We start from the raw sequence: 26,163 nt of genomic DNA, 5'->3' as shown, positions 1-26,163 counted from the left end.
TGAGGATGAGATAGTACAACCATTGACAATTAGATTGCTAGATGGACCTTAGAAAAATCACTTTTCTTCTTTCCTCACCTGTAAAATGAAAGGATTAGGGAGATTTGAATTTTATCTGGCTTTCCATACCTGTTCTTGAAAAAGCGGTTCTCAAGTTTTTGTCATTAAGAACATCTAAACACATTTATCAAGCTTTTTAAAAGTTAGCAACAGAAATCACAGAGAAAAAAATGACCATCATATGTATTCTTTAAAAAAAACATTTTAGAGAGGGCAAGGGAGAGAGAAACATCAATGCCAGAGAGAAATATCGATTGGTTGCCTCTTGTACATGCCCAGATGGGGGACGAAACCAAGGCATGTAACCTGACCCAGAATCGAACTGGCAATCTTTTGCTTTGCGTGACAATGCTTAACCGAGCCACACTGGTCAGAGCTATGATGTATGTTCTTAGATAAGATATAGAACTGATAAATTTGAGTAAGTTATAAGGCTGAAAAGTAAAGAGATGATAAAATCAATTTATTGTTCTTACTGTGCTTTTTGCACTTGTAAAGTATGGTAGGAGTTAAATAAACCACTAACCATTATTTCAGGACTAGTGTTAACGTCCGAATTACACCATGTTGGTACACACAAGAGCCAAACACAAAAACAAGTTATCTGGGTCTACTCTAGCCAAGTTTATAAAGTGGTATGAGTTATTACATGAGTGGGGTTGATTTTCCTATCACATTAGAAACGTAAAGATACTAACCTATCATTTCTATCACTTCATTTATTGTGAGGACACTGACAGCCCAGGAAAATAACTTGCCAAAGTCACAGAGCTAATATTGTCAGTTGAAGAGACAGCTCAGATCTACCAATTTAATTCTTCTACATCATCACACTGTCTTCTAGACAGGGTAAGCAAAGTTCTAAGGAGGTAGGAGAAACCTAAATAGAATATACAATGTTTTCTTAGGGGGAGGGTGTAAAGATTTTCTTTCTTTCTTTTTAGAGAGGAGATGGAAGGGAAAGGGACAAACATTGATTGGCCTCTCATACATGCCTCAACTGAGCACTTGGCCTGCAACCTAGGCATGTGCCCTGACCAGGAATCCAACCCATGACCTTCCAGTTTTTGGTCAGGATGCCCAACTCACTGAGACACACCAGTCAGGGAGGAATACACAATCTTTATAAAAGGACCCTTCAACAGGGCCCATCTAATTCAACTTCATATTTATATCTGGAATTTCTTTTGTAGCTTGACATGCCATTCAACTCTGTTCTGCTCCAGTAGTAAGACACTCATTAATCCTTCAGAGGCAATTCCTTTACTTTGATGGACAAATAACCATATAGTTTTTACACTGAGTTCTAATCTACTATTTTGCAATTTTCACTTTGTTTTATTGAGGGTCAAAAAGAATTGTACATCACTCAAAAATTTGAAGATAGCAATCATTCTTTATTCACATAATCCTTTAGTTTCTGTGTTTGTTTATAAGACTTCTTGGTACAACAGTCCAGGATTTGTTCTAGTTTGTGAATATCCTTTCACTGAATCCTGAAATGAAATTAATATTGCAGATATTGCTGCACTTTATAAGATTATCTAGCCATGACAAATTTTTCAGCACCCTAAGGTTATACCAGTTTCTGAACAGTAGTAAGATCTGCAAACTCTTGACAAATGCACTTTATTTTTTTATTAATGGCTTTTCTACTGTTTCTAGGACAGTGATCAGAGCCCATGATACCACATATAATTGTGCATCTAACTAGTTTGCCAGCATCATGCCATCCTTTCCATTTGAACTCTGGCCAACCTTAATTTTATATGCCATTCTTCTTCCAGTCTTCCACATATTATTTCCCTCCGCCAGGAATGTTTAGGTTTAGTCATTTCTTAGTCATCTTTGAAAGCTCAGTTCAAAAACTACTCGATGAGGCTCTTTTCCTTGCCCTTCGCCACAATCTCCCCTCACAGGAATACACCTTTTAACTATTGTAACACCATATTAGTCTCCTTCAGTTCTTACCCAAATAGTAATACTTGTGCAATGAGGTATGTCTCCTCAGTTATGCTGTGAAACCTACAAGGACATGGCCGATGTCTATTTTTATCTGGTTGAGGATTTTGCACAATTTAAACATGCCATAAATATTTGTTGAACGAATACAAAATTAGTATGATCAAAATTTTGACCTTCCCAGGTTGAAAAAAAACAACCCCCCCCCAAAAACAAACAAAACCATCCTAGCTAAACTTTGGGGTGTATGTTGTACAAAGAAGGAATTATATAAGCCCCAAGGCAATCTTGAGAAGGAATCACCTCTCCAAAGGAAAGATAGAAAAAATTTAGGAAACTAAAGAACTGTGTTCTATTAAGATGAATTGTAACTCTTTTCCCACTCTTTCTATAAAGTGGAGAGCATGGAAGAAGGCAAACAAGCACAGCTGAGTGGTATATTCGTTGTTTTACTGTTAATTTGACACATCTGAACCAAAGCATTCACAATACTTGATATACTTTGAAGAGAATCATATACTAGTCTTAGACATAACCACAGGACAAGCAGAACAATTAAAACTACATAAGGCCTTAAAATATATCCACAGTGTGTATTATTTCAATATTCATTCATTTACAAATTAGACTACATACCATTAATTTAATTTTTATTTTTCTTTCATTTTTTAAATTCAGGCATGATTCATTCAAGGAAAGGCAACTTAGTTTTTTGTGTGTGAACTTTATTTTTTACTACACTGGTTAATATAAAAGTTATGAATTAAATGTTTTCTTATCTCCTGCATCAGGAGTGAATCCATGAAATTCTCAGATAGTAATCCAAAACAATAGGTTCTATTCTTAAAAATAGCCAAAGTGAAAAGGGACCAAAGCCAGTCTGTTTGTGGTCTTCAAGAACATCAATGGATTTTCAGGTTGTCTATTTATAATGAAGAGTACTGCAATTTTAAGAGACTGTCAAAATTTAAAACAACGTCGCATACAAAAATCATTCTCGAAGCTCTAAATGCCTTTTAAATAACTAAAATAAACAATTTAAGTAGTTGCCTCACAGTACCAAACTTACAAATCAAAACTAGTTAAAATTCAGTGCTGTCATGACCTCTCATTTACAAGGTAACTAGTTGGTAAATTAACAGATGGCATAAAAATTAAGACTTACGTCAGTATTTTTTAAAGGAGAAAATGTATGATAACCAGGGGATACAGAAAATTCAATGTATTTTACAATAAAATAACTGTTTATACCTCTGTCCCTGTACAACAGGGTTTAGGTCACCTCTAGTGAAGTTGTTTTTAGTATTCTATAGAGTACTTGAATTGATTTAGATATACAGCTTTTTATTGAAAGAATATTACATTTGTATACCAGGATAAGATTTAGTACACTGAGATGTTCTAAAAATATTTATAAATTTGTTTCTCATATGCAAAAGCATTTGGCAATACTTTTACAGCATTTGATTTTTATAGAATTAAAATTTCATACAGTACTCATTTGATGTTTAAAAAAAAATTCACAGAAAAAATATAAATTACACAGCCTGACTGCATGATACTGTTATTTCCAGTTATAGTTCTGGTAATTAAAACCTTCATTAAGTCTGTTAACAAATCATTACCTGTACATTTATGAAGGCAACTGACATGATTTGCAAACAAAACCTTCAGGTTTTACATTATTTACCAAGGAGTGCAGTTCAGCAAAAGAAAACCCGGTATGCAAATTTACATAATATTTTACAAATTTACCAGTTCCTGTGACACAAACTGTTTCAACCTTTCAAGGTACTGTCCATAAAGTTCCACATCATTGTGACCAGCCCCTTCAACCCACAGAGGCTCCACAGGTCTCTGGCAACGCTCAAATAATGCTAGGCCATGTGAAAAGTCAATGACTTCATCTTCAGTCCCATGAATTATTAATACTGGAGAAGTTATCTTAGAGATTTTGTCAATGCTGTAGGGAAAAAGGAGGGGGGAAAGTCAGTGAATTATCTATGAAAACAAAACAAATTTTCTTGTGCTATATCAGAGAGAGAATTCAAACACCAGAACCTATCCAGAAGGAATGGATGCCTCTTGGATTTCAAATATTATTAAAAAGTCACCTTTATAATACTTTCTACCTTAAGATTATCTGAGAAAGTTAATTACTTGCACTCCTCTGCCTTGAGGAAACCGTTCATTGGTTACTGTGCTAACTTCATACCTCTCTGCACTCATATACGGCAGCATGTTTTTTTTGTTTTCGGGGGATTAACTCACAAAAATAGAGCAAATGTAACAAAACATACCAAAGTTTTGGAGCTGAAAAAACGGATAGAAGAAAACACAATTTTTAAGAGGACAGAAGGTAAAGAACTAACCCAATATATTTCAATACCCAAGAAGGCTAGGAAATGAAGGGGCGAGGGGGAGAGGATATGAAGGTGAGTGAAGTCGTCATTCCTCTACTTTTTGAGGCAGAGTAACTGCTCTCCATCTAAAACTGGAAGGTTTGAGGATTAGGGGATTGCCAGTCACAGCCGGGGGCAGAGATATCAGAGGCCCAGCGAGCATGTACATATTGGCTACTGTGAACCCTTTTCCCCTAGTGGGCTTCCAGAAGGCCGGCACCCAGGGCTTCATCCACCAAGGGGGAGTTTTAGAGTATTCTTTGCAGAATATATTCACTTTAAGAGTAAAGGCATATGAATACTGACATGGGGGCTGGGAATCCCCAACTAATTGGCTGGAATAGATCACTCTATAGTGAATCTCACAGGCAACAAGTCTCCATCACCTGCTTTCAGATCAGCACTTTAGTCGCTGTCTTACTGTGTATGAGCAGGCAACCAAGAATTATCAGGCATCAGTGGAGAGCGCTTTATTGTGAGATCAACACAATCAATTAAAAAGGTAACTCAAACGGGACATAAATTACACAGAAAACAAATCTTACAAATAACAACTTTTTAAAAAAAATCATTATTGACAGAGAAAAGGAACTGCAGCCATAAATGAGGACTGAATCATGAAAAGTAGGAACATCATCAGTGAAATTACACAAGGTTGCATTTGGTAAGGAAAGAATGTTTGGGTATATTATTTACTGTCAAATGTTCGATGAAGGAATTGTAACAAAAAATTTTAAGAAATGTATGGTCTCTTTCTAACAGTTAACTGTGTTTTCCTCTCTGTTGATGCAATAATGAAAGAGGGAGCTAGACAAAGATTTATGTTTTATGGCAATAGCATTACCCTAAATACCTCCTTATCATTTCTATTATTCAGCTATACAGAAGCAATATAAAGCACATTCCTTCCAACTTACCATTATCTAAACCAAAACCAAAATAAAAGCAAAAATAAAAATCTCCCTCCCATAGCCTGCTCTGGTGATAAAATCACATGTTCCCACAAGCTTCCCTGCAAAAGTGACCCCTTACTGGCTAATGGTGGAAAAAATGTAAGAACCAAGTGATGACTTGGTTTTTGGCCCATTTATCATTCACAAAAAACATCCTTTGTATTGTTGTTAATTACGCAAAGAAAATAAGTTTGCCAGCCTCTTACTTCTTGAGCTGGTGGGAACTACCATTAGAAGTAGCCCTTCTTCAAATTTGTCTAACACTTTAATGTTTGCAGACTTTGTGCTGGCAATACTTACCCTAGTTCCTTTAAGACACACACACACAAAAAATTTTTTTTTTGCAATTCATTTCTTTTGTCAACCAGATACCATTAGACATCATTAACTCATTTTTATGCACATGTTTTATTTTCCCTCTATTGTTTTTTTCCTCCAGGATTGTGTCTCACTGAATGGTATCACCATCCCTTAGCAGTTTAAGTAAGAAACCTGGGAATTACATTCAAGTTCCTTTGTTTAGCATCCTATATCCAGCCTGACATTTAGTTCTACCAATTTTATTTCTCAAATTCATTATCTTGTCTCTAATACTAGTGCCACTGTCCGGATAAAAGGCCTTTAGCACTTTGCATCTGGATCACTATTGCTCAAACGTTTCAGCTTCCTGACTGATGTTCTCCTACCACCTGTTTCACAGGTTAAATTTTCACAATTTCTATGTAAAATAGAAGCTCATGGTGGAGTAAGTTGTATTGTGCATACCTTAAGTGATGAAATAAAATTCCCTCAAAAGGTTCTTTAAATTCAAGTATTTTGAATATTGATACTTACTTTGGGAATGCATCAAAACAGTAAGTCTTCTTGGTATCAGGAAATGCAACTCGCATTCCTGAGGTCAAAGGAGAATGAAGAATAACGGCAGCACTCTCGTATCGAGCAGCAAGATCCACAGATGGTACTGTCCCTATACTTTGGCCATATATAATCACATTTTCAGGGCGAATGCCATATCTACAAAGTTTAGAAATTTAAAAAAGAGTTGGATTGGTATGAAATGTTCAATCATCCCTAAGCTTAATCTAATATAACCAAGTGACTTAGAACAATGTCAACAAATTTACATTTAAAATTTAAGTTTTTAGTCATCACTATCATATTTAATGCTATAGTAAAATCTATTTTCTTAGCTTATTTCTTGTTTCACTATCATCTTTTGGAAAAATTGTTAAAGTCTTTTAAAATTTCAGTCTTAAAAATGGATATATGTATTTAAATATAGTATATTGTTGACTAAATTTGGAAACATTAATCACCAATATTTTAATGACTGATGTTTAATGGACAGTGTTTATTTTCTATTCAATGTAAGAAAAGTTCTTTATTTCTCAAACATCAAAAGTGAGTAATTTTATTTTTTAAAGTTGGTCATAGTGATGCAAATGTGACATACGGTTACAGTATGGAATAAATACATGTATTGTTTTAGCCTTTACTTACCATAGAAATGGACTAGTGATTGAAAAGATAAACAGATGAATGACAATTCCAATGACACGATTCAGTCAAAATCTCAGAGTATTCCTTTACTCTTTTTAAAAATGCTTCAGATTTAAGTACATAAACTCATTGACTCAGTAATATTGGGTAAATACTATGTTCTAGGCACCATTACTTGTCTACAGTATAACTGTCCAAATGTAAACTACTGCAAAGTTAAGTGAGCTGCTACAGGAGCTAATCAATATGGGGTTAAGGGTGCAGATGTGCCTTTCTGCTTTAGAGGTCTCATGGGCTGTCACTTCGAGCTGCTTAACAGCCATCTGAACAACAGCTTCTAATCTTTTGAAAAGGTGGTAGAGCTTTCCAAATTATCTGAGCATTCGCCAGGAAAGAATAAGATCAACCCTGTGTGCTCCCTATGGCCCTTTCCAGGGCATAGGCCTACGTGGACTATCCAGGTAACACACCTTCCTATAGTTTCTTCTAATCAGTCCTATTCAAGCATTTGGGTATGTCCCAGAAAATGGGTTCCATCTACTCCAGAATGACTCTAAATGTAAGTAAACTCAGAAATATTTTCTTTACAACAGACCTAGCTGCGAATACTTTATAGGAATGAAAAAATTAGGAAAATGAACATTTGTAGCATCAGCATTACTCTTAAGGCTGCACAGTTGCTGTTAGCTGAGTAGCAGCCTTATTGGTGGCAACTATGGGTTTTAGGCTAAAGCTGGTAATGGACAAGGCTCCAGAGCAGCAGAGGCAGTTGCCAATTTCACATCAGAGGACTCAAAGTAATACCAGAATTTCAGAATACTACAAGTTAGAAAGGACGATGAAGACCATCTAATCTGGTTCAGCTGCTTACTGAACAGATGTTCAAAGTTGGAGAAAGTTAGTGATAGGCCTGTAATTAGAACCCAGGTAAGCTGACTCTCAGTCCGGTGTTTTATCTATTACAACACAATGATTTCAATATTTGTGGGCGAAGGAGGCATAGTAAATATTATTGATTCACTTATTCATGATAGATCAGAAATTCGTAAGCTTGGGGTTATTACTGATTATCCTAAAAAGGAGATCACTCAGGTAATAATTACTTTAGTTCATTATTTACTTTTGCCTTCCTGGTTACTTAAGCATGAACAATAAAATAAAGGCTATCTGCTCTAACTTAGCTAGTCCACTGAAGCTATACTCTAAAAGAGTTAATTACGGCATATAAATTATATCTCAATAAATCTGTTCTTAAAAAATATATCACAGTTCCCTGACAGTTATTTCGCTATAATACATTAACTGGCTAATTCTGAAAGTGGACACTCATTTTTGTTTAACTTACACTAAGATATTTATTTATTGTACACTAAATGATGAGAAAATACAGTTCAGTCTACAAAATTGCATTATTTCTCAAGAAAATTTTTAAGTATATTGGTGACTAGAAAAAAATTAATGCAATTTCTAGTTCCCCCCAAAATGTATTGTTATATTCAAGATATAACTGACATTGTAAGAGAATTCACTTAAACAAATTATTATAATATTACCTTTTTTTCACAGAACCTCTCCAAATTTAAAGTGAAATTTCAGTTTTATAGAAACTTTTAAAATAGTTCCATTAACATATCTTTAAGTCATACCTTCTTGGAGGTAATTACATAAAATAATGCACACCCTGGCTTGGTATTTGACAAAAACAATCCAGCCTCTTACCCTGTTAATGATAGATCAAGTCAATGAGTAATTATCTAAATCACCATTTTCTCTCATTCTTGTGAAAAGTCATAGCTTTGAATAAACGTTTTTATATCACACTCTAATAAGTTAAATTACACTCTCATTTTAACTTTTTGTAAGTATATAGTGGTAAATATAATCTGTACTTAGTACTTTGAGATATAAATTATAAAAAAAGCATTTATTCTATTCCAAAACAAGACAATTTTAGTTAATCACACTAAGTGTAGAAAATAACTGCTAATCACCATTTACCTTGTTCTAAGAGCCAGCCAAGCAGCTTCTATGTCTGCATAGAGGTTCTTCTCCGTTGGTTTCCCAGAACTCGCACCATATCCAGAATAATCATATGAGAATATATTACAGTTAATCCGTGATCCCAGTCCTATGTAAAAACTGCTCATTTGACCAAGATCAACAGCATTTCCATGTGAGAAGAGTAAAGTGTATTTGGCATTGGGTGAGCAACGCACAAACATGCAGGCAATTCTGTTGCCTTTACTGGTTCTAGTCATGAAACACTCAATAGCATCTTTTTCTCTAGAAGAGTACTGCCAGTCAGCTCGTTCTGATAGGTGTAAAGTCCAGCGGCTTCCACTTTCATCACACATTAGTGTGTAAGTTGGATCAGGTGGCAAAAATGCTAATTTTGAAGCAATTTTCCCTGGACAAGGTGGACAGCAGAAGAGGCAACATAGCTCACTAAATGAAAGATTATTCATCTTCTGAAAAAGAAAAGGAGATAGCAAATGTTTTAATCACTGAACGTGGATTCTGCATTCTCATACAACAGAGGGTTAAAATAAAGACATCGGTGGTCAGTGTCTACTACTATTATTTCAAGTATCTTCAACCAAAACAGATTTTGGGAATCTTGGTAGAAATACTGTAAATCCTGGGATGAGGCAAATATTGCTTATCAGGAGAGAGAGAGACTCAAATACTATATGATATATTTCAAATAGTAGTGACTATATTTTAAAATATTTATCCAAAATATGAAAAATAATAAAGGCTGAGGTAATATTTGTTATTTCTCTACAAATGACACAGGAGGTATGAAATATTGTTAGCACAGTTTGTAATTTCCCTGAATCTCAGTGAAACTCCTCAGAATCTCATGGAAAAGCTAGGAATCTAACATGATACAATAAATATATAATAGCACTTATGAAGCATTTACTATTTGTCAGGCATGTGAGAAGTGTTTTTTATATATATTTCCAAGTTTAATCCTCAAAACAATCCTGTGTTGGTTCCTCACAGTAAGGCAGTGGTGGAATCCGGACTTTAACACCCAGCTCAATCATTGTCCCCTATCACTGAGCTGTACTATCAAGGTCTCAGAACACTATTTTTACCAGAAACTTATCCTTTTAGCCATTCTGCCAGATGCCCAAATAACCTATAAAACATTACAAAAAAAGTAAAGTCTGGTAAAGGTGAAATTTCCTAAATTGTTAGATGAGAAGGAACATAAAGGTTTGTGGCGGGGGGAGGGGGGTGCGGGGGGGGGGGCCGCATGCGAGGAGGTGAAATCCCAACTCTACCACTTACGTGTGTGCCCTTGGGCAAATTATTTACCTTTTTGACTCTCATTGTCTTGGTAAGTGAGGCCAAGTCTACACTGAACAGAGTGGTTGTGAAGAAGTACAATGACACAGTTTAGGCATGTTAAGAGTGACGGTCAGGTAGTTGGCTCACTTAGGGATAGTCCATTTTCTGCTATGTCTTTTTCATTAATATTTAAAAAATATTCACTTCATAATAACTCAGGAACAAAAATAAATACTTGTTTGCCCTACCAGAATTTCTTTCTATAATGTCTATTCTCAAATTCCTATCTTTTTTTAGCAGTAAAAGACCTTTGCTTAGTTCTAGGAAAAAGCATTCAAAACAAATACCTTCCAGAGGCTTGGCTAATTTTCACCAAAAAATCTAAATACAAAGATAAGAAAAAATGTACAGAATTATACCAAAAAATGAGAGGAAATCTCCTCAGGGGTGACTAAAAAGGTGAGACTATTTGGGAATTGAACTGGTGATCCTTTTGGTTCACAGGCTGGTGCTCAATCCACTGAGCCACTCCAGCCAGGACTTAAAAAGGTGAGAATATTTAGGAAAAGAAGAATGACCTTTTCACTCATTACCGAATCAAAATCCAGTCTGTATTGCTCATTACAAATTTGTTTATTCCCTACTCTGCTAATATGGTAGAAAAATGCAGAAACGGCGCAGATAGAAACAATGGTTGGAGCGACACAGAAGGCTTTAAAAGATAAGTAAAGGAAGGGCAGAAAAGTGTCTCCTGGATACTGGGAAACAATTTTACTATTTTCCCTTTATTCCTTTTTGGCCCTCAAAACAAATATAGCCAGAATATGTTAATGTCTTAGTCTGACTGCAACAGGAGCCAGACAAAAATGACAACTAGTGCTGCATTCCCTCAAGTGGTGTTATGCCGAAAAGGATTCCGAGGGCGTGTCCAGGGCTTGTTAGGCAAAGAGGAAAACAAATCTAAGAGATTCTATGAGATATCTGAGTTATGACAAGTTAATATATTTTCTGTAAGTTAGCAATGGATCAAAGCAAAACAAAAAAGAGCAGCAAAGTATATCCTTAATAACCCCCAATCAAAACTCTGGAGAATACCTACCTACATGAAGAGGATTAGAAGAGTTAGGGGGTCACTTAAGAAAATGTTGCTGGGGCACCAGTCACCTGACTTGTTCAGAATGGAATTAATATCGGTAAGCTTAAGACTTGACAGAAAAACATGAATGTAAGTATGACTCAGATAAAACCACCACAAAATTATAGTTTGTAGGACATACCTTAAGTATAGTTATTTATTACAGGTGTCTACTTTTGAATATTTATCGCCATGTTAAATCCAAGCACAAATAAATAGAAAATAAAATAAGGGCAGACAGCAGCAAAAGAACAGAGAATTTAACAGACCCAAAAGATGATTATTAGAAAAGGCTTCCACTGCTCCTAATGACAAATAGCATTCACCGAGTACTTACTGTCTGGCATTATTTTAGACACTTTTCATATATTAACTCATTTAAATCTTTTCAACAACCCCCTGACATAGGACTATCATTTGAGGAAACAGGAACAGAGTAGTTATGTAACCTGCCAAAGGTGACATAGTTGGTAAGTTATCCAATAAATGGAACCTGAACCCATACTCACTATTTTGTGGAAAGAGTACTCAGATAAGGCTGATCTAGAGAAAAGCAAAGGGACAAAATGCTAAATGAAAAAGACCTACAGAAAATTAAAGAGACAATGAATTAAATGACTTTGATGAAATGCATGAACTTCCTGAGTAATAAAAAAAGACAAAAAGTCAATTAAAAAATAGACAAAGAATCTGAATAGACATTCCTCCAAAGATTTAAAAATGGCCACTAAGAACATGAAAAGATGGTCAACATAATTAGTCATCAGGAAAATGCAAATCAAAACCACAATGATACCACTTCTTACCCACTAGGCATGGGATAATCAAAAAGATCTTACCAAGGGTTGATAAGGACCTGGGGAAACTGGAACCTTCCTACACTGTTGGTGGGAAGTAAAATGGGGCAACTAATTTGAGTAACAGTTTGGCAGTTCCTTAAAACTGAACCCAGAGTTACCATTTGACCCATCAATTTAACTCCTAGCTATACACCCAAAAGAAATGAAAACACGTCTACGCAAAAACTTGTACCTAAATGTTCACCGAGTTATAATTCATAATAGCCAAAATAATTACCAAATGTCCACCAATCAATGAATAAACAAAATGTTTACAATGAAATATTACTCAACCATAAAACAAGACTGAGGCATGCTCCGAAGTGGATAAATCTTTTTATAAAGATTTTGTTTATTTTTAAAGAGAGGGGAAGGGAGAAAGAAAGAGGGAAACATTGACCTTCTTGCACAGCCCCAACAGAGAACCTTGTGTGCAACACAGGCATGTGCCCCGACTGGAAACCGAACCACCAGCATTTGGTTAGCAGGATGATGCTCAACCCACTTAACAACACCAGTTGGGGTCAAAGTGGATAAATCTTGAAAAAATTATGCTAAATGAAAGAAGCCAGTCACAAAAGATCACTTATTATATGATTCTATTTATATGCAATGTCCAGAATAGGCAAATAAATGCAGACAGAAACCCATTAGTAGCTCTACGGCTATGGTGGCTAGGATGGTTGGGCAGCAATAGCTACAGAGTATGTGGTTTTTTGGGGGGGGTGAGAAAATGTTCAAAAATCAATTTGGATACTGGTTGTACAATTCTGTTAATAGCATATTAAAAACTACCAGCCCCTGCAAACCTAAAAGTTGCCAGTTCAATTCCCTGTCAGGGCACCTGCCTGGGTTGCAAGCCAAGTCCCCAGTAGGGGGGTACTCGAGAGGCAACCACACACTGATGTTTCTTTTCCCCTCCCTTCTCCTCTCTCTAAAAATAAATAAATTATCCTAAACCTCCTGCACCAAATTGTGCATTTTAAATGATCAGATTGTGTTATATGTGAATTATATCTTAATAAAGCTGTTAGGGGTAAAAAAACAGTCTTTGGTAAGCCTAAGGTAACTTTACAAAGAGTGGGCAAAAGTACCCATGTATTTGTTGGGTAGCTGGGAGGTTTCCCTTTCAGGTATTAAAAGACTACATAAAGATAAAGCAAAGGCAGACATATTGGTGATGGCACAGAAAGAAGTAGATCTAATAATAGAAGACAACTTATAAACAGATCTATGCATAAATGAGAATCTTCTATCAGGGTGTCCAACTGGAGTTTCCAGGCCACGCTGGAAGAAGAGTTGCCTTGGGCCGCACATTAAATACATTGTGACATGTAATCACAAAAACAATTTCATGTTTTAAATGGATTTATGATGTTGTGTTGGGGCACATTCATAGCCATCCTGAGCCTCATGCGGCCTGTGGGCCGCAGATCAGACACTCCTGAACGATTTCCCAAAGCAGCAGGGAATAATGGATCGTTGACAAGATGGTTCTGGGAAAATTTACCAGATAGAACATAAAGTACAAAGGGATTATAGAACTAAAAGACAAAACTAATATAACTTACACACTCTCTCAGCTTCATTTAAATAAAGGATTTCTATGCAGTGAAAAATGCTTAGTCTGAGCGCAACAAGAGCCAGAACAAAAATGACAACTAGTGCCAAACTCCTTGAAGTGTTGTTTTGCTTGTGAGGATTCTGAGGGCATGTCCAGGGCTTGTCAGAGGATTAATATTAAAATATAAGGAACTTCTGCAAAAACAAGGGGGGAGAAAACCCCCCAGGTAACTCAAGAGAACAGATGGGCAAAATATATGAATGGGCAATTTACAGAGAGATAAACAAGGCTAACAAGTATAGGAAGAAAGGTCATTCTCACCAGCTGTCAAAGAAATGAAACAAATAGCACCTCAACACTATAAGAAAAATGAAAATTAGAAAACTAAGTAACATCAAGTGCTGGTGAGAATGGAGGAGGAGGGAGACAATTTTTGGGAACTGCTTGGTAAGCCACTGTATTTACCTATGACCCAAAATCCCATTCAAAGAAATAACTGCACAGGCCCTGAAGTAACATGTACCAGGGTGCTCACTGCAGCATTATTTGTATCAAGTGTAGGAAGCAACACAGATTCCATCACTGGGGAAATGAATGTAAATGTGTTGGATGCAGATAATGGAATATTATGCAGAGTCAGAAAGAGTACTTTGATGGCTAGAACTCAAACATATAGTGCGAGGTGAAAAAAAGGAATAAACAGATCCATGCTACTATTAATGTAAATTAAAAACAGAAAAATGTTATGTATCTTTAAGGACATGCATATGGATGTTTACAGAGGAGGAAAGGAAAAAGGACACTGAAGGCAAAAAATAAATAACAAGTAAAACAAGGGCAGGGTCTACGTTCATTGAGTATGATAATGTGCCACAAACTAGACTAGATGTTCCAACGGGCAAAACTCTATCTGATTGCTTACCACTGGCTGCCTAGTGCCAAGCAGGGTACCTGACACATTACAGGGTTTCTAGTATTTTTTTGGATAAGTGAGTTAGTAAATTAATAAGATTAACTCAACTCTCTGCACCTAAGAAGCCCCCTCAAAAGAAGAAAAGACGTTTACCAAATTACATGTTAACAAAGGAAGCAAATATGTTTTATGAAAATTATTTACGTTTCTTATAGGGTCATAAAATAGAAGCAGTCCAGTAAAACCCTATAAACCTAAGTTTGGGTTTGTGGGGAAAAGAATTGCTAGGTACTAAAATCATTCAGTGTGTTACGAAGCTCAGAATAGACTAGTCTTTCAGGGAGAAGGAAATCTTGCCTTTCTCAAAATCGTTCAAAAATGGAAGGTCAACTCAAAGTTAAACAGATGGCCCATTGTGAAAATTAAGGTTTTCCTTTTGGCAGAGGACTCAGTTACTTCACTTATAGCATGAGGAATTTCCTAAAACTGCATGAAATAATTTAAGAACCTGCTTCTCCTGCTAACTTTTCCTGCTCAATGACAAAGGAAAAAAAGGAAAAAAGATGAACATCTGAGTTCTTTCTCAGCAAAACAGGAAGACTAGTGTTTAAAAAAAAAAAAAAAAAAAAAAAAGGCCCTAAATAGAATGACCTACTATATCTCCTTCCTCTCTTCTGACACAAAAAATTACTGAAACAACCCCTGTCAATTCCTGATGCAATAACACTTTACTGGGCGGGGCAGTGGCGGCAGTGGCTGGGGGGGAAATCTCCCTTCCATCTCCTTTTTAATAGTTTCTTGGTAATGGAGATCGATTCATATTACTAGATCTACAAAGGATTCTTTTAGGATTCCTTTGTAGGAAAAAAACCTGATTCTTTTAGGATTCAAGATTTTGTTGTAATGACAAAACTAGTACCCAACAGTCTTTTAAAGATTTTAGAGAAAACATTTAAAAATACTTACATCTTTTCTTTATGTTGTGATATTTTGATATCTATGCTCTAGCCAATTTAGCGTATAGGCAGTTAATGATAAATCACTTAAGTTGTGATATACTAGAGTTCATGTTAGGAACCATATTCTGAAGACCAGGTGAATTATTTTTAATTTGACTTCCCTCATGAATAAACCTGGAGAAATAATATTATGTATTCTGTTTTGTAGAATGTAAGAATTTATTATGTTACCTAGAGAATCTGCAACTACCTCTAATTAGCTATAGGTCCATTTATTTAGAAATCAGGATTCTAGAGGTCTCAGATGATTTGGCAACACGTTCCAGAGATTATTTTTTAAGTTATAAACAATCTCTGAGCATTTAAAGACAAAAAATAATTGAAACTGGGAAGACTGCACCCAAATGTAAAGATTGATCCATTTGCTACTATTAAAAGAAAAAAAAAAACACATGCAAAGAAAAAACAAAAACAAACAAAAAATATATAAAAACCACACAAACCCACTTTTAACACTTATTTTTGGTTATAAAAATTAAAGTGTGCTGTATTTAAGATAAACTGACAGAAGAAACCAGAAAAATTAGATTTATAGCACCAGAAATGGAAAAGTGAGGTGTGTTTATTGACAGCAAGAGATAGCAAAGATCAGAATGAACTAAAGTCAGAATTCACAGCAGAGAAGATATTCAACTATGAAAAAGCATAAAAAGAAATCAGATTTTAGGTCAGTTCTGTTCAAAGGGTCCAGAAGCCCAACATAACCCAAAAGAATGACCCAAAAGAAACCACCATACTTCTACCACACAAAGATGGTCAGTTATATAACAGCTCAGTAGCCTTGGGGTATATCTATACCAAAGCAAGGAAAATTAGGCACAATCCAGCATCCTTTGAGAATACCAAGCAAGGTAGGCACTGCCATCCTAAGTATGTATGTGACCTGTGGCAGCACTTACATTGGTAAGTAGGAAGCATGACTGTAACAGGGTCTTTAGAGAGCCATATACGTTACCAAGTCTAGTGAATACAGAAGCTAAATGATCACTTCATAACAAATTTGGTAACATGTTTTTTCAGTCAAGATGGAGCATCCAAAACATTTATAATGACCAAGATTTCCACTTAGTGTAACTTAGAAACTAGGTGTTTAATATGATGCTGTTTTTACACATTTTCTACCTAATTTGTATATGCGTTATATAGAAATGCAGCTTGTGCAACTTTTTTTCTTTGAGGTAGGCTTTATCTCTTTCCTCTTTTAGACTATTACAGAAATCAACAGCAGAAGCATATCACTGAGAGATAACAGGACATAAGTGAGAGATTTTGCTAGGAAAATTCAACTCTGAAGACATACCACATTATCTGTGCTACATGGGAATGGAAACTTAGACTTAAGAAAATTTAAAAGCACCATATTTTTAAAAATTTCAACTGAAGGGAGAAATTTTGGCAAAAGCACGCCTTTAAAAAAAGATTTTATTCATTTATTTTTATAGAAGGGGAAGGGAAGTGGGAGAGAAACATCAGTAGCCTCTTGTTCGCTCCCCAATCTGGAATCCAACCAGTTAACTTTCGCTCATCGGAACAAGGCCCAACCAACTGAGCCACACAGGTTAGGGCAACATTTCTCCTTTGAAAAGGAATTATGTCAGTTACTTTTGAAGGTAGTTACAATTTTTTAAATACCACTAAGATTCTAGAGATACCAAGCAAGCATCTACTAGACATATTAAAAACTGTTTCAACCCTAGTGTTTATTATGAAGGGTTTTTTTTTTTAATTAAAACTATTTTTTGTAAACTATGCCCCAAGCGAACCAATTTGGATCAGAAGTCCTACATTGGTCAACGTAGCTATTCCTTTCTTTTTTAAAAATAAGTCAATTTTAAAACATTTATTGACTTGAGGGAGACACAGAGAGACAGAGAAGGACATTGATTTGTTGTTCCATTTATTTATGCTTCACTGGTTGCTTATTGTACATGCCCTGACCAGGGATGGAACCTGCAACCTTGGGGTATTGGGATGGCACTCTAAACAACTGAGCTTCCTTGTCAAGGCAATGTAGCCAGGTCTATATATAGTTTTCCTCTCAGTTTCTTAACACTCACTGCACACTGTCTAATACAGGATCTCCGGACTACATATGGCTATTAAAATTTAAATAAATTAAAATTACATAATTCAGGCCCTAGTCACCTGGCCACATATAACTAGTGGATACCCAGTTGCACAGTGCAGAATGAACATTTTCATCATTGCAGAAAGTCCTATTAGGCAGTGCTGAACTAGAATCTTTCAAACCTAGGCAATCAAGGACCAGAGCTTACACGCTTCCTATCCATACTAGCTTGAAATGTTGGAGCCTTACTGCTCTTCCCATTAAAGTACATACAGGCAATTTTTACAGATGCACCTGTTGAACACTGTACACCACACAGGATTAAATGAGACTGCCTACCCTATTCTGTTTTAGAAGAATGTTAATTGCACAGAATATTACAACAGCTAACTCAATTCTAAGGTAAAAGCCATTTTATTAAAAAGGGGCAACTCAAATCAATTACTCTATCTATACATTTTAATGCATGGTCAAAGGGATTCAATGGTTCTTGAAATGTTCCCTGTAAGCTAGACTTTCAAGTAAACCATAAGAAAATGTAAAAACATTTGTGACTATTAGTCAACTAATTTCTGAACACAGCGCACTGAATAAGAATCCTGATGATCCACTTAACCAATGCCCTAACAAGTGAATCAAGTCTTCCATGTCAAGCAGAGGGACAGGTTGTCAATTTTTGCATATGTTAATACCACAGATTCCTTTCAAGCTTTTGGTGACTTGGAAAGTGCAATTAGCTCAGCAAAGTTACACCTCTACATGCTGCTGAGTGTAAGCTACAACACGGACACACAGCCAATCCCCCATCAGTTTTTGGTACCTATATGGAAAGACTTTCCAACACATGCTTACTATCCTCACAGTTCACCGAAAAGCTGTCGTAGTACATTGGTAGAGACATTCCAAAAATACATTTTTCTCTCATTTATAAGTAAATCTGCTTCTTGAGAAACTTTTCAGGTGAATACTTACTCAATATGTTTCACATCACATAAAGTCATCCCTTCCTATCATCTAAGGGGAATTGGTTTCAGGACCCTTGCGGATGCCAAAATCTGCAGAAGCTCAAGTGTCTTATATAAAATGCTACTGTATTTGCATGTAACTTCCACACATCCTCTCATATACTTTAAATCATCTCTAGATTAATTATAACATCTAATACAATATAAATGCCATGTAAATAGTAGTTACATTGTATTGTTCAGGGAATAACGACAAGGAAAACAATGTCTGTACACGTTCGGTATAGATGCCACTATTGCAGGCCTAAGTACATAGCACCCTTTAGCAACAAAGTAGTATTTTTTCAATTATTTTCAATCCCTGGGTGAATCCCTGGTTGGCTGAAACCAGGTTCAGATGCAGAACCTGTCTACAGCACAATATAATCCAGTGATTCTCAACTGGTATGCAGCAGCACATTGGTATATTTCAAGAATTTTTAAAACATGTAATATCTGACTATTTAGTCAGGGGAGCTGACCTTTTCCTTTTAAATTATTAAAAAAAAAACCCAAAACAACAATAAAAAACCGACAACAGCTCCGATCTGTGTGGCTCAGTTGGTAGGGTGTAGTCCCTCAAAGGGGAAGGTCTTTGGTTTGATTCCCAATTAGGGCACATGCCTGAGTTGCAGGTTCAGTCCCTGATCAGGGTGCTTATTGATCCAGGTTTCTCTCTCACAATGATGTTTCTCTCCCTTTCTCCCTCCCCTCTCTCTAAAAAAAATAAATTAAAAAAAAAAAGGAAAAAACCAACAGCCAATATGACAATAAATGTTCAGAGGGAAGGAAGCAAATTATACCTAATTATACTTTTTTTTAAAATGATTTTTATGTTTTTAGAGAGAGGGAAAGGTTGGGGGAGAGAGAGAGAGACAGACAGACAGACAGGTCAATTGGTTGCCTTTTGCATGTCTCCAACTGGGGATCTGGCCAGCAACCCAGGCATATGCCCTGACTGAGAAACGAACAGATGACCTTTTGGTTCACAGGCCAGCACTCAATCAACTGAGTCACACAAGCCAGGGCTATACCTACGTTTTTTTGGTTTTTTTTGGTCAAGTTGGCAAAACACTTTTTTTTGGTGTGCCAGAGAATTTTAGTAATGAGTTATGTGTGCCATGAGATGAAAAAAGCTGAAAACCACAGATATAATCTTATCAAAAGACATGTAAGTTTTGGAAAATTTAAGGGTTATCGATAACTATAAATGATGAAAATTTTTTCCCCAGAAAGATGGCTTTTATTACTGGTATCTTGGTTTGACTTTCTAAGTTATAAACAAGATAATAAAACCATTTACAGTCAACATTACATATGAACAGTTGTTCAATCAGCCATTCCCTAGCAAGTAGTAAAAAAAAAAAGCTGTTCCAATACAATAAAAACTACTGAACAACAACAAAGCTTTTGTTTTCATGCAATTAAATATGCTATAAGATAAACTGCAGGGTCAAGATGACACAGTAGGTAAACATGGTTCACACCTCCTTGCACAACCACAGCAAAACTTACAACTAAACTACAAAACAACCACACCAGAACTGTCAGAAAATCAGGCAGTATGGAAGTCCGACAACCAAGGAATTAAAGAAGTCACGTTCATCCAGATGGTTAGGAGGGGTGGAGATGCAGAGACACAGAACAGGCTGTCCCACACCCACATATGGTGGGTAAAAATTGGGAGGGATCCCTAGGGAGCGAGGGATCCCAGGCTCACACCAAAAACACCCAGCCCAGGGTTCCAGTGCCAGGAAGGTAAGTCCCTATAACTTTTGGACATAAAAACTAATGTGGGTAGAGATGACAGAAGAAAATGCAGGATTCTCTGGAGTCTCCTCTTAAAGGGCTCACAATGGACTTAGGACTTACGCAGACTCACTTCCTCTGGGCTTAAGCACCAAGACAGCCCTGGAAAACCACCAGTGGCATACATACAAGGAGAAACTGAAGTGTAGGGCATCAGGGCTAGTGCCAGAGGAAAGCTTCCTCCTGGACAAAACTCCAGAGGCCAGAAGGTGGCACTGTCGCCTTTCTGAGCCCTCCCCTACACGCGGAGCCACAGAGCAGAGACACCAGTGACACCTTATTGGTTCACGTGGTGGACATCAACCGGTTCACATGGGTTCCCCGACCCTTGCAATTACCTACGTGCCCCATCCAACTTACCCATGTGCTTTTCTACAACAGGCCACACTACGAAGCCAAGGAATCAAAGCAGCTCTACCTGATATATAGAAACAAACACAGGGAGGCTGCCAAAATGAGGAGACAAAGAAATATGGCTCACATGAAAGAACAGAACAAAACTCCATAAAAAGGACTAAAGAAAATGGAGATAAGCAATCTGTCAGATGCAGAGTTCAAAACGGTGGTTTTTAGGGTGCTCAAGGAACTCACTGGGTTTTCAACAGCATAAAACAAGGACATAGGCAGAAATAGAAGTTACACTAAGTGAAATAAAGAAAAGTCTACAGGGAACCAACAATGAAGTGGATGAAGCCAAGAATCAAATCAATGATCTGGAACATAAGGAAGAAAAAAACATTTAATCAGAACAGCAAGAAGAAAACAGAATCCAGAAAAACAAGGATTGGCTAAGGAGCCTCTGGGACAACTTCAAAAGTAACAACATTCAAATCATAGGGGTGCTGAAAGAAGATAAAGAGCAAGAAATTGAAAACTTATTTGAAGATATAATGAAAAGAAAATTTCCCAAGTTTGTGAAGGAAAGAGTCATATAAGTCCAGGAAGCATGGAGAGTCCCAAACAAGATGGATACAAAGAGGACCACTCCAAGACACATCATAATTAAAGATAAAGAGAGAATCTTAAAAGTAACAAGAGAAAAGCAGAGGGTTACCTACAAAGGAGTTCCCATAAGACTGTCAGCTGATTTCTCCAAAGAAACTTTGCAGGCAAGAAGGGACTGGCAAGAAGTATTCAAAGTGATGAAAAGTAAGGACCTACAGCCAAGATTACTCTATCCAGCAAAGCTATCATTTAGAATGTAATGGCAGATAAAGTGCTTCCCAGACAAGGTAAAGCTAAAGGGAATTCATCATCACCAAGCCATTATTATATGAAATGTTAAAGGGAACTATATAAGAAAAAGATCAAAACTATGAACATTAAAATGGCAACAAATTCACAACTATCGAACAACTGAATCCAAAAAACTAAGCAAACAAGTAGAACAGAAACAGAGTCATAGATACGGAGATCATTTGGAGGGTTATTAGTTAGAAGGGGAAAGGGGAGAATGGGGGAAAAGGTACAGGGATTAAGAAGTACAAATTGGTAGGTACAAAACAGACAGGGGGATGTTAAGAAAAGTACAGGAAATGGAGTAGCCAAAGAACTTATATGCACGACCCATGGAACTATGAAGGGGGAATTGCTGGAGGGAATGGGGGATACTGGGTGGATGGGCGTAATGGGGGAAAAATGGGGACAACTGTAATAGCACAATCAACAAAGTATTTATTTAAAAAAAGATAAACTGGAGCCAGTCAAAAGAGAAATGTAAATGGTGATAACACAGCAACCACATTCAAATAATTATTAAACAAGTTGCAGTTTTAAGATTGCAATGTTACCTTTTAATATAGCAAATTACAAAAGTATTACAAGACATGGTTTAAAAAGTTTCAAATGACATAGGAAGTTACAAAATAAAAAATTAGTCTCCTCACTAGGCTAAAATAAGGACTGGTTAAAATTATTTTTAGAATTCAGTTCCCTAGATATTCTAACTCAAAAGACCAGAGGTTTACATTGAAGAATCTTCTCTGAAGAATCAGACTAATCTGAAGAAAGATCCAAAGATAGCGATATGGGAGGTTACGTGGAAATTTGGGGGAATGGGAAACATGTGCATAATGATGGTGGTGGAGAGCTATATTCTCTTTTATAAATGGGATGTCAACCATAACAAGTAGCAATATTAATACTGTTATCTAGAATATGTACCTAAACATCCAAAAATCCTTAAAAAAAAAAAAGAGGATATATTAAGGAGATGAATGCTCGGACTTGCCAATTTTTATAACGAAGTTTGTAGAATCAAATGGCTTATTAACCACATGCTTGTATGAATTTGATAAAAATAAAGATTTAAAACAAAGACTCTTCTCTAACCCCAACCAAAACCAAAGCCAGCTCAATCCTTGAAGTTACAAATTTGGATCACTGCTTTTCAGTTGTTGTTTAATACTGTAATGAAGTCTGTCCAGAGGTATCTAGTCACGTAATATGAAAAGTACAGACATTTATTGAAGAAGATGCAAGATGCAAGAAACATTTTACATAGGACAATGACACCTCAGTCCCCCTCAAAGTAGGCACCTTGGACTTCACCCAGTTCCCCCCATCGCTATCAGCTGCCCTGTGGTATTTTCACAAATGTCATCAGTGGTCTGAAATCTCCTCCCTTTCAAAGGTGAGTTTAGTTTTGGGAAAGCCAGAAGTCACAGGGTGCCAAATCTGGGCTGCAGTGGGGCTGAGTCACTTGGGTGACTTGATGTTTTGCCAAAAAACTCTGCACGAGACGCGATGCGTGAACAGACACATTGTGATAAAGCTGCCATCATCAGTTGCCCGTAGTTGTAGCCTTCTGAATCATCTGAATAGTTTCCACAGAGGAATGTTCAAGCTTAACACAAAATCCAACGTGGACTCGTTGCTCTACTTGTGCAGTCATTTTGAATGTAATAGCCACTCAGTACACATGCTCACTCAACAACATCTAAAGACCCCACTGCCTAGTACAGTGAAGTTTTCATTGTTCACAAATGCACATTCCAGTCCATTCTCCTTGGCTGCCAAGTTACACTGATGTCACACAAACTGTTATTATATTAACAAGGCTGGACTTTTTCTGGACAGACCTCGTATACTGTCTTCTCTCAGGGTTGAATGATCTGTTTTTACTCTCAAGATTTTTCTGCCTTTTGCAGAATACCAATGTGGAGAATCTCAGCTACGCTAACTTTAATCAGTGACAACTTAGAATTGTTCTCACTGCTGCTCCTTTTGTCCTCTTACACTAACTCTGTCTAAATTTAGGGATGAGTGAAGGTTATATAAGCCAATAAAAGGTCTGTGAGGCAGAGCAGTGCTATATTACCTTCCTTTGCAAAGTCAGCAATTTGAATGCACCATGCCCTTCAGCCTCTATTATGCCACCTTGTCATGTTCTAATGCAGGGGTCCCCAACCTTTGGGCAATGGACCCGTTCTGGTCCAGGCCTGTTAGGAACTGGGATGCACAATGTGAGTGGAGCGTGAATGTAACACACTTGAGTCATCCTAAAACCATCCCCCCACCCCTCGCCACATCCGTGGAATAATTGTCTTCCACAAAACTAGTCTCTGGTGCCAAAAGGGCTGGAGACTGCTGTTCTAATGCTTAATGAGTTGTTCCTTACTAATATCCTCTACCCAAAAATAGTAATGCTCTAAGAACTGACAACAGACAAACCCTTATCTGGATGGTTCTGAGCTAGGTACTATTTAAACAATTCCATGTAAAATCAGTTAATGTGCTGTATCAACTTTGAGTCAAACCTGAAAATTATCTTACATAAACAACAGTACTACTAAGGAGGTATGTGGTTCTATGATCTCCTGAAACCCTACGCAAAGAATCTAGAACAGTTAATATCAGTTACCTGAAAACTCTCTTATGAGTTTTACCACAAGTCTTACCACATACCCAATCTGAAACAGTTGCAGTACCTTAATTTCTTCAGAGGTATTTGGAAAGCTAAAAGAATGCTTCCATTTTGCACCGAATTTGTGGTTAGGATGAGTATCTCCTATATTGCACTGAAGCATTTCTGTCACAAAAGGAGTCAACCTGGATCTTAACCTACCTATACCTGATATCTGTAAATGCTCATTCTGTTCCAAACTTCACTTCTATATAATATTCTAGGCTCTAGACAGGAACTTCTACTCTGTACTCCTAATTTCAATTTCTTTTTTTCCTTTTTGGCATTGTACACAATCCAGTTTACAATTCTGGTAGCAGACTTCTAATTCTTGGCCTTGGTCTTGACCTGGGCATTAAGGATTCTCACTAGCACTGTCACCTACACTGTGGAGGTTCCAGAGAACTTGGTCAAGACGTTATAGTCTATGTCTAAAAAAAATTCTTAAATCCTTATTGAAGGAAGACTTACAGGTACTGGGGAATTTTCACCTGGGAATATACTGAGATGCTGAATTTTTGGTAATCCTGCCAGCTTTTCCTAGAGGAAGACCTGTAAAAAAGGTACTAAGATTATAATAATATCAAGTGAAGATATTATATATCGAAGTGAAATATGCACATGACTTGTACATGGCATTGGACTTCCTCATAACATGGGACTACCCCCTCCCCAATTACATTTAAAAAGGCAAATGTCAAGATTAAAAAGGCCCTGGTCAGGTGGCTCAGTTGGTTGGAGCAGCATCCAGTGCACTGAAAGGCTGCAACGTCTATCGCTGGTTGGGAGTGTATGGGAGACAGTCAATGTTTCTCTTTCGCATCGATGTTTCTTTCACCCCACCCGCTTCGTCTCTCTAAAAATCAATAAATATATACTTGAGTGAGGACTTTTTAAAAATACACATATTTCTGTTTTTGGAGAAAGGTTCCACTTTCTAAGCTGAAGAAGCTGAATCAGGTTAGGAAATGTCATATATCTCTCTTCCAGCAGCCTTGGATCCAAATATATAGAAAACTTCTTAGAATCAGGCTTATTAGGATGTCTACTGGTAGGTTCCAAGGAGAAAGTAGCAACCACCCCCCAAAACCTCCAAACCCTTTGGGTCTCTCATAAGAGACACATCAATTTAAAAACAGAAACAATTTTGAGTTCCAATTAATGCTAATAGACTGACAGGCCCCTCGAAAATAAAGATTAACCCAAGAAAAATGACTGAACTCTCCATTCACATTAAGCTGCAGCTCCATGAATAAGATTAAAATTAGTAACAGTTGGTTTAGAGGGTCTTCAACCAATCTGTATTATTATTTTCCTGTAACCCTGTTTTACATGAGATATGAAGTCACCCAGCAAAGAAATTATTTCCTAAGTTATACATCCAAGGCTATAACAATATCAAGGGCTGGAGGAAATCCTGTGTCGCCTGTCAGAGGTGAGGAAGAAATGCTCACTATCATTTATTTTAAAAATCAGAAGAACATATAAAATTTTAACAATGACTAGTATCTGAATTTAACAATGTATAAGGTCTGGTACCCCCTACTCCACCTTCACCCCCAATTTCATTAACTAGCCTCTGGTATAGTATGAAGAACCCCAGTCTATGAAGTAGGAAGGCTGGATTCTAGTCCATGGTCTAATACTATAACTTGCTCTGAGGCATCAGTTAAGTAACTTTTCCTTACTGAACCAGTTTCCTTATCTCTAACACAAAGGTTTGGGTTCATT

At 36.8% G+C, this 26,163-nt stretch overlaps 1 protein-coding gene across 1 annotated transcript in view; it reads right to left on the bottom strand.

Annotated features, from left to right (window-relative positions):
• Positions 1–2,471: 2,471 nt before the first annotated feature.
• The window catches only part of ABHD17B (abhydrolase domain containing 17B, depalmitoylase), a 39,240-nt gene continuing 15,548 nt past the window's right edge, over positions 2,472–26,163 (bottom strand). The window contains exons 2-4 of the mRNA XM_054583024.1: positions 8,876–9,345; positions 6,212–6,391; positions 2,472–3,985 (exon numbers count right to left, since the gene is read on the bottom strand). Of these exons, the coding sequence (XP_054438999.1) occupies positions 3,766–3,985; positions 6,212–6,391; positions 8,876–9,342 (867 nt within the window). The 5' untranslated portion in view covers positions 9,343–9,345 and the 3' untranslated portion in view covers positions 2,472–3,765. The remainder of the gene's footprint in view (positions 3,986–6,211; positions 6,392–8,875; positions 9,346–26,163) is intronic.

This window comes from Pteronotus mesoamericanus, unplaced genomic scaffold (assembly GCF_021234165.1).
Source record: "Pteronotus mesoamericanus isolate MK-2021 breed Mesoamerican mustached bat unplaced genomic scaffold, CSHL_Meso_final contig_73, whole genome shotgun sequence".
NCBI lineage: Eukaryota > Metazoa > Chordata > Mammalia > Chiroptera > Mormoopidae > Pteronotus > Pteronotus mesoamericanus.
The sequence above is the reverse complement of the archived record's forward strand: the minus strand, read 5'-3'. Positions and strand labels throughout refer to the sequence as shown.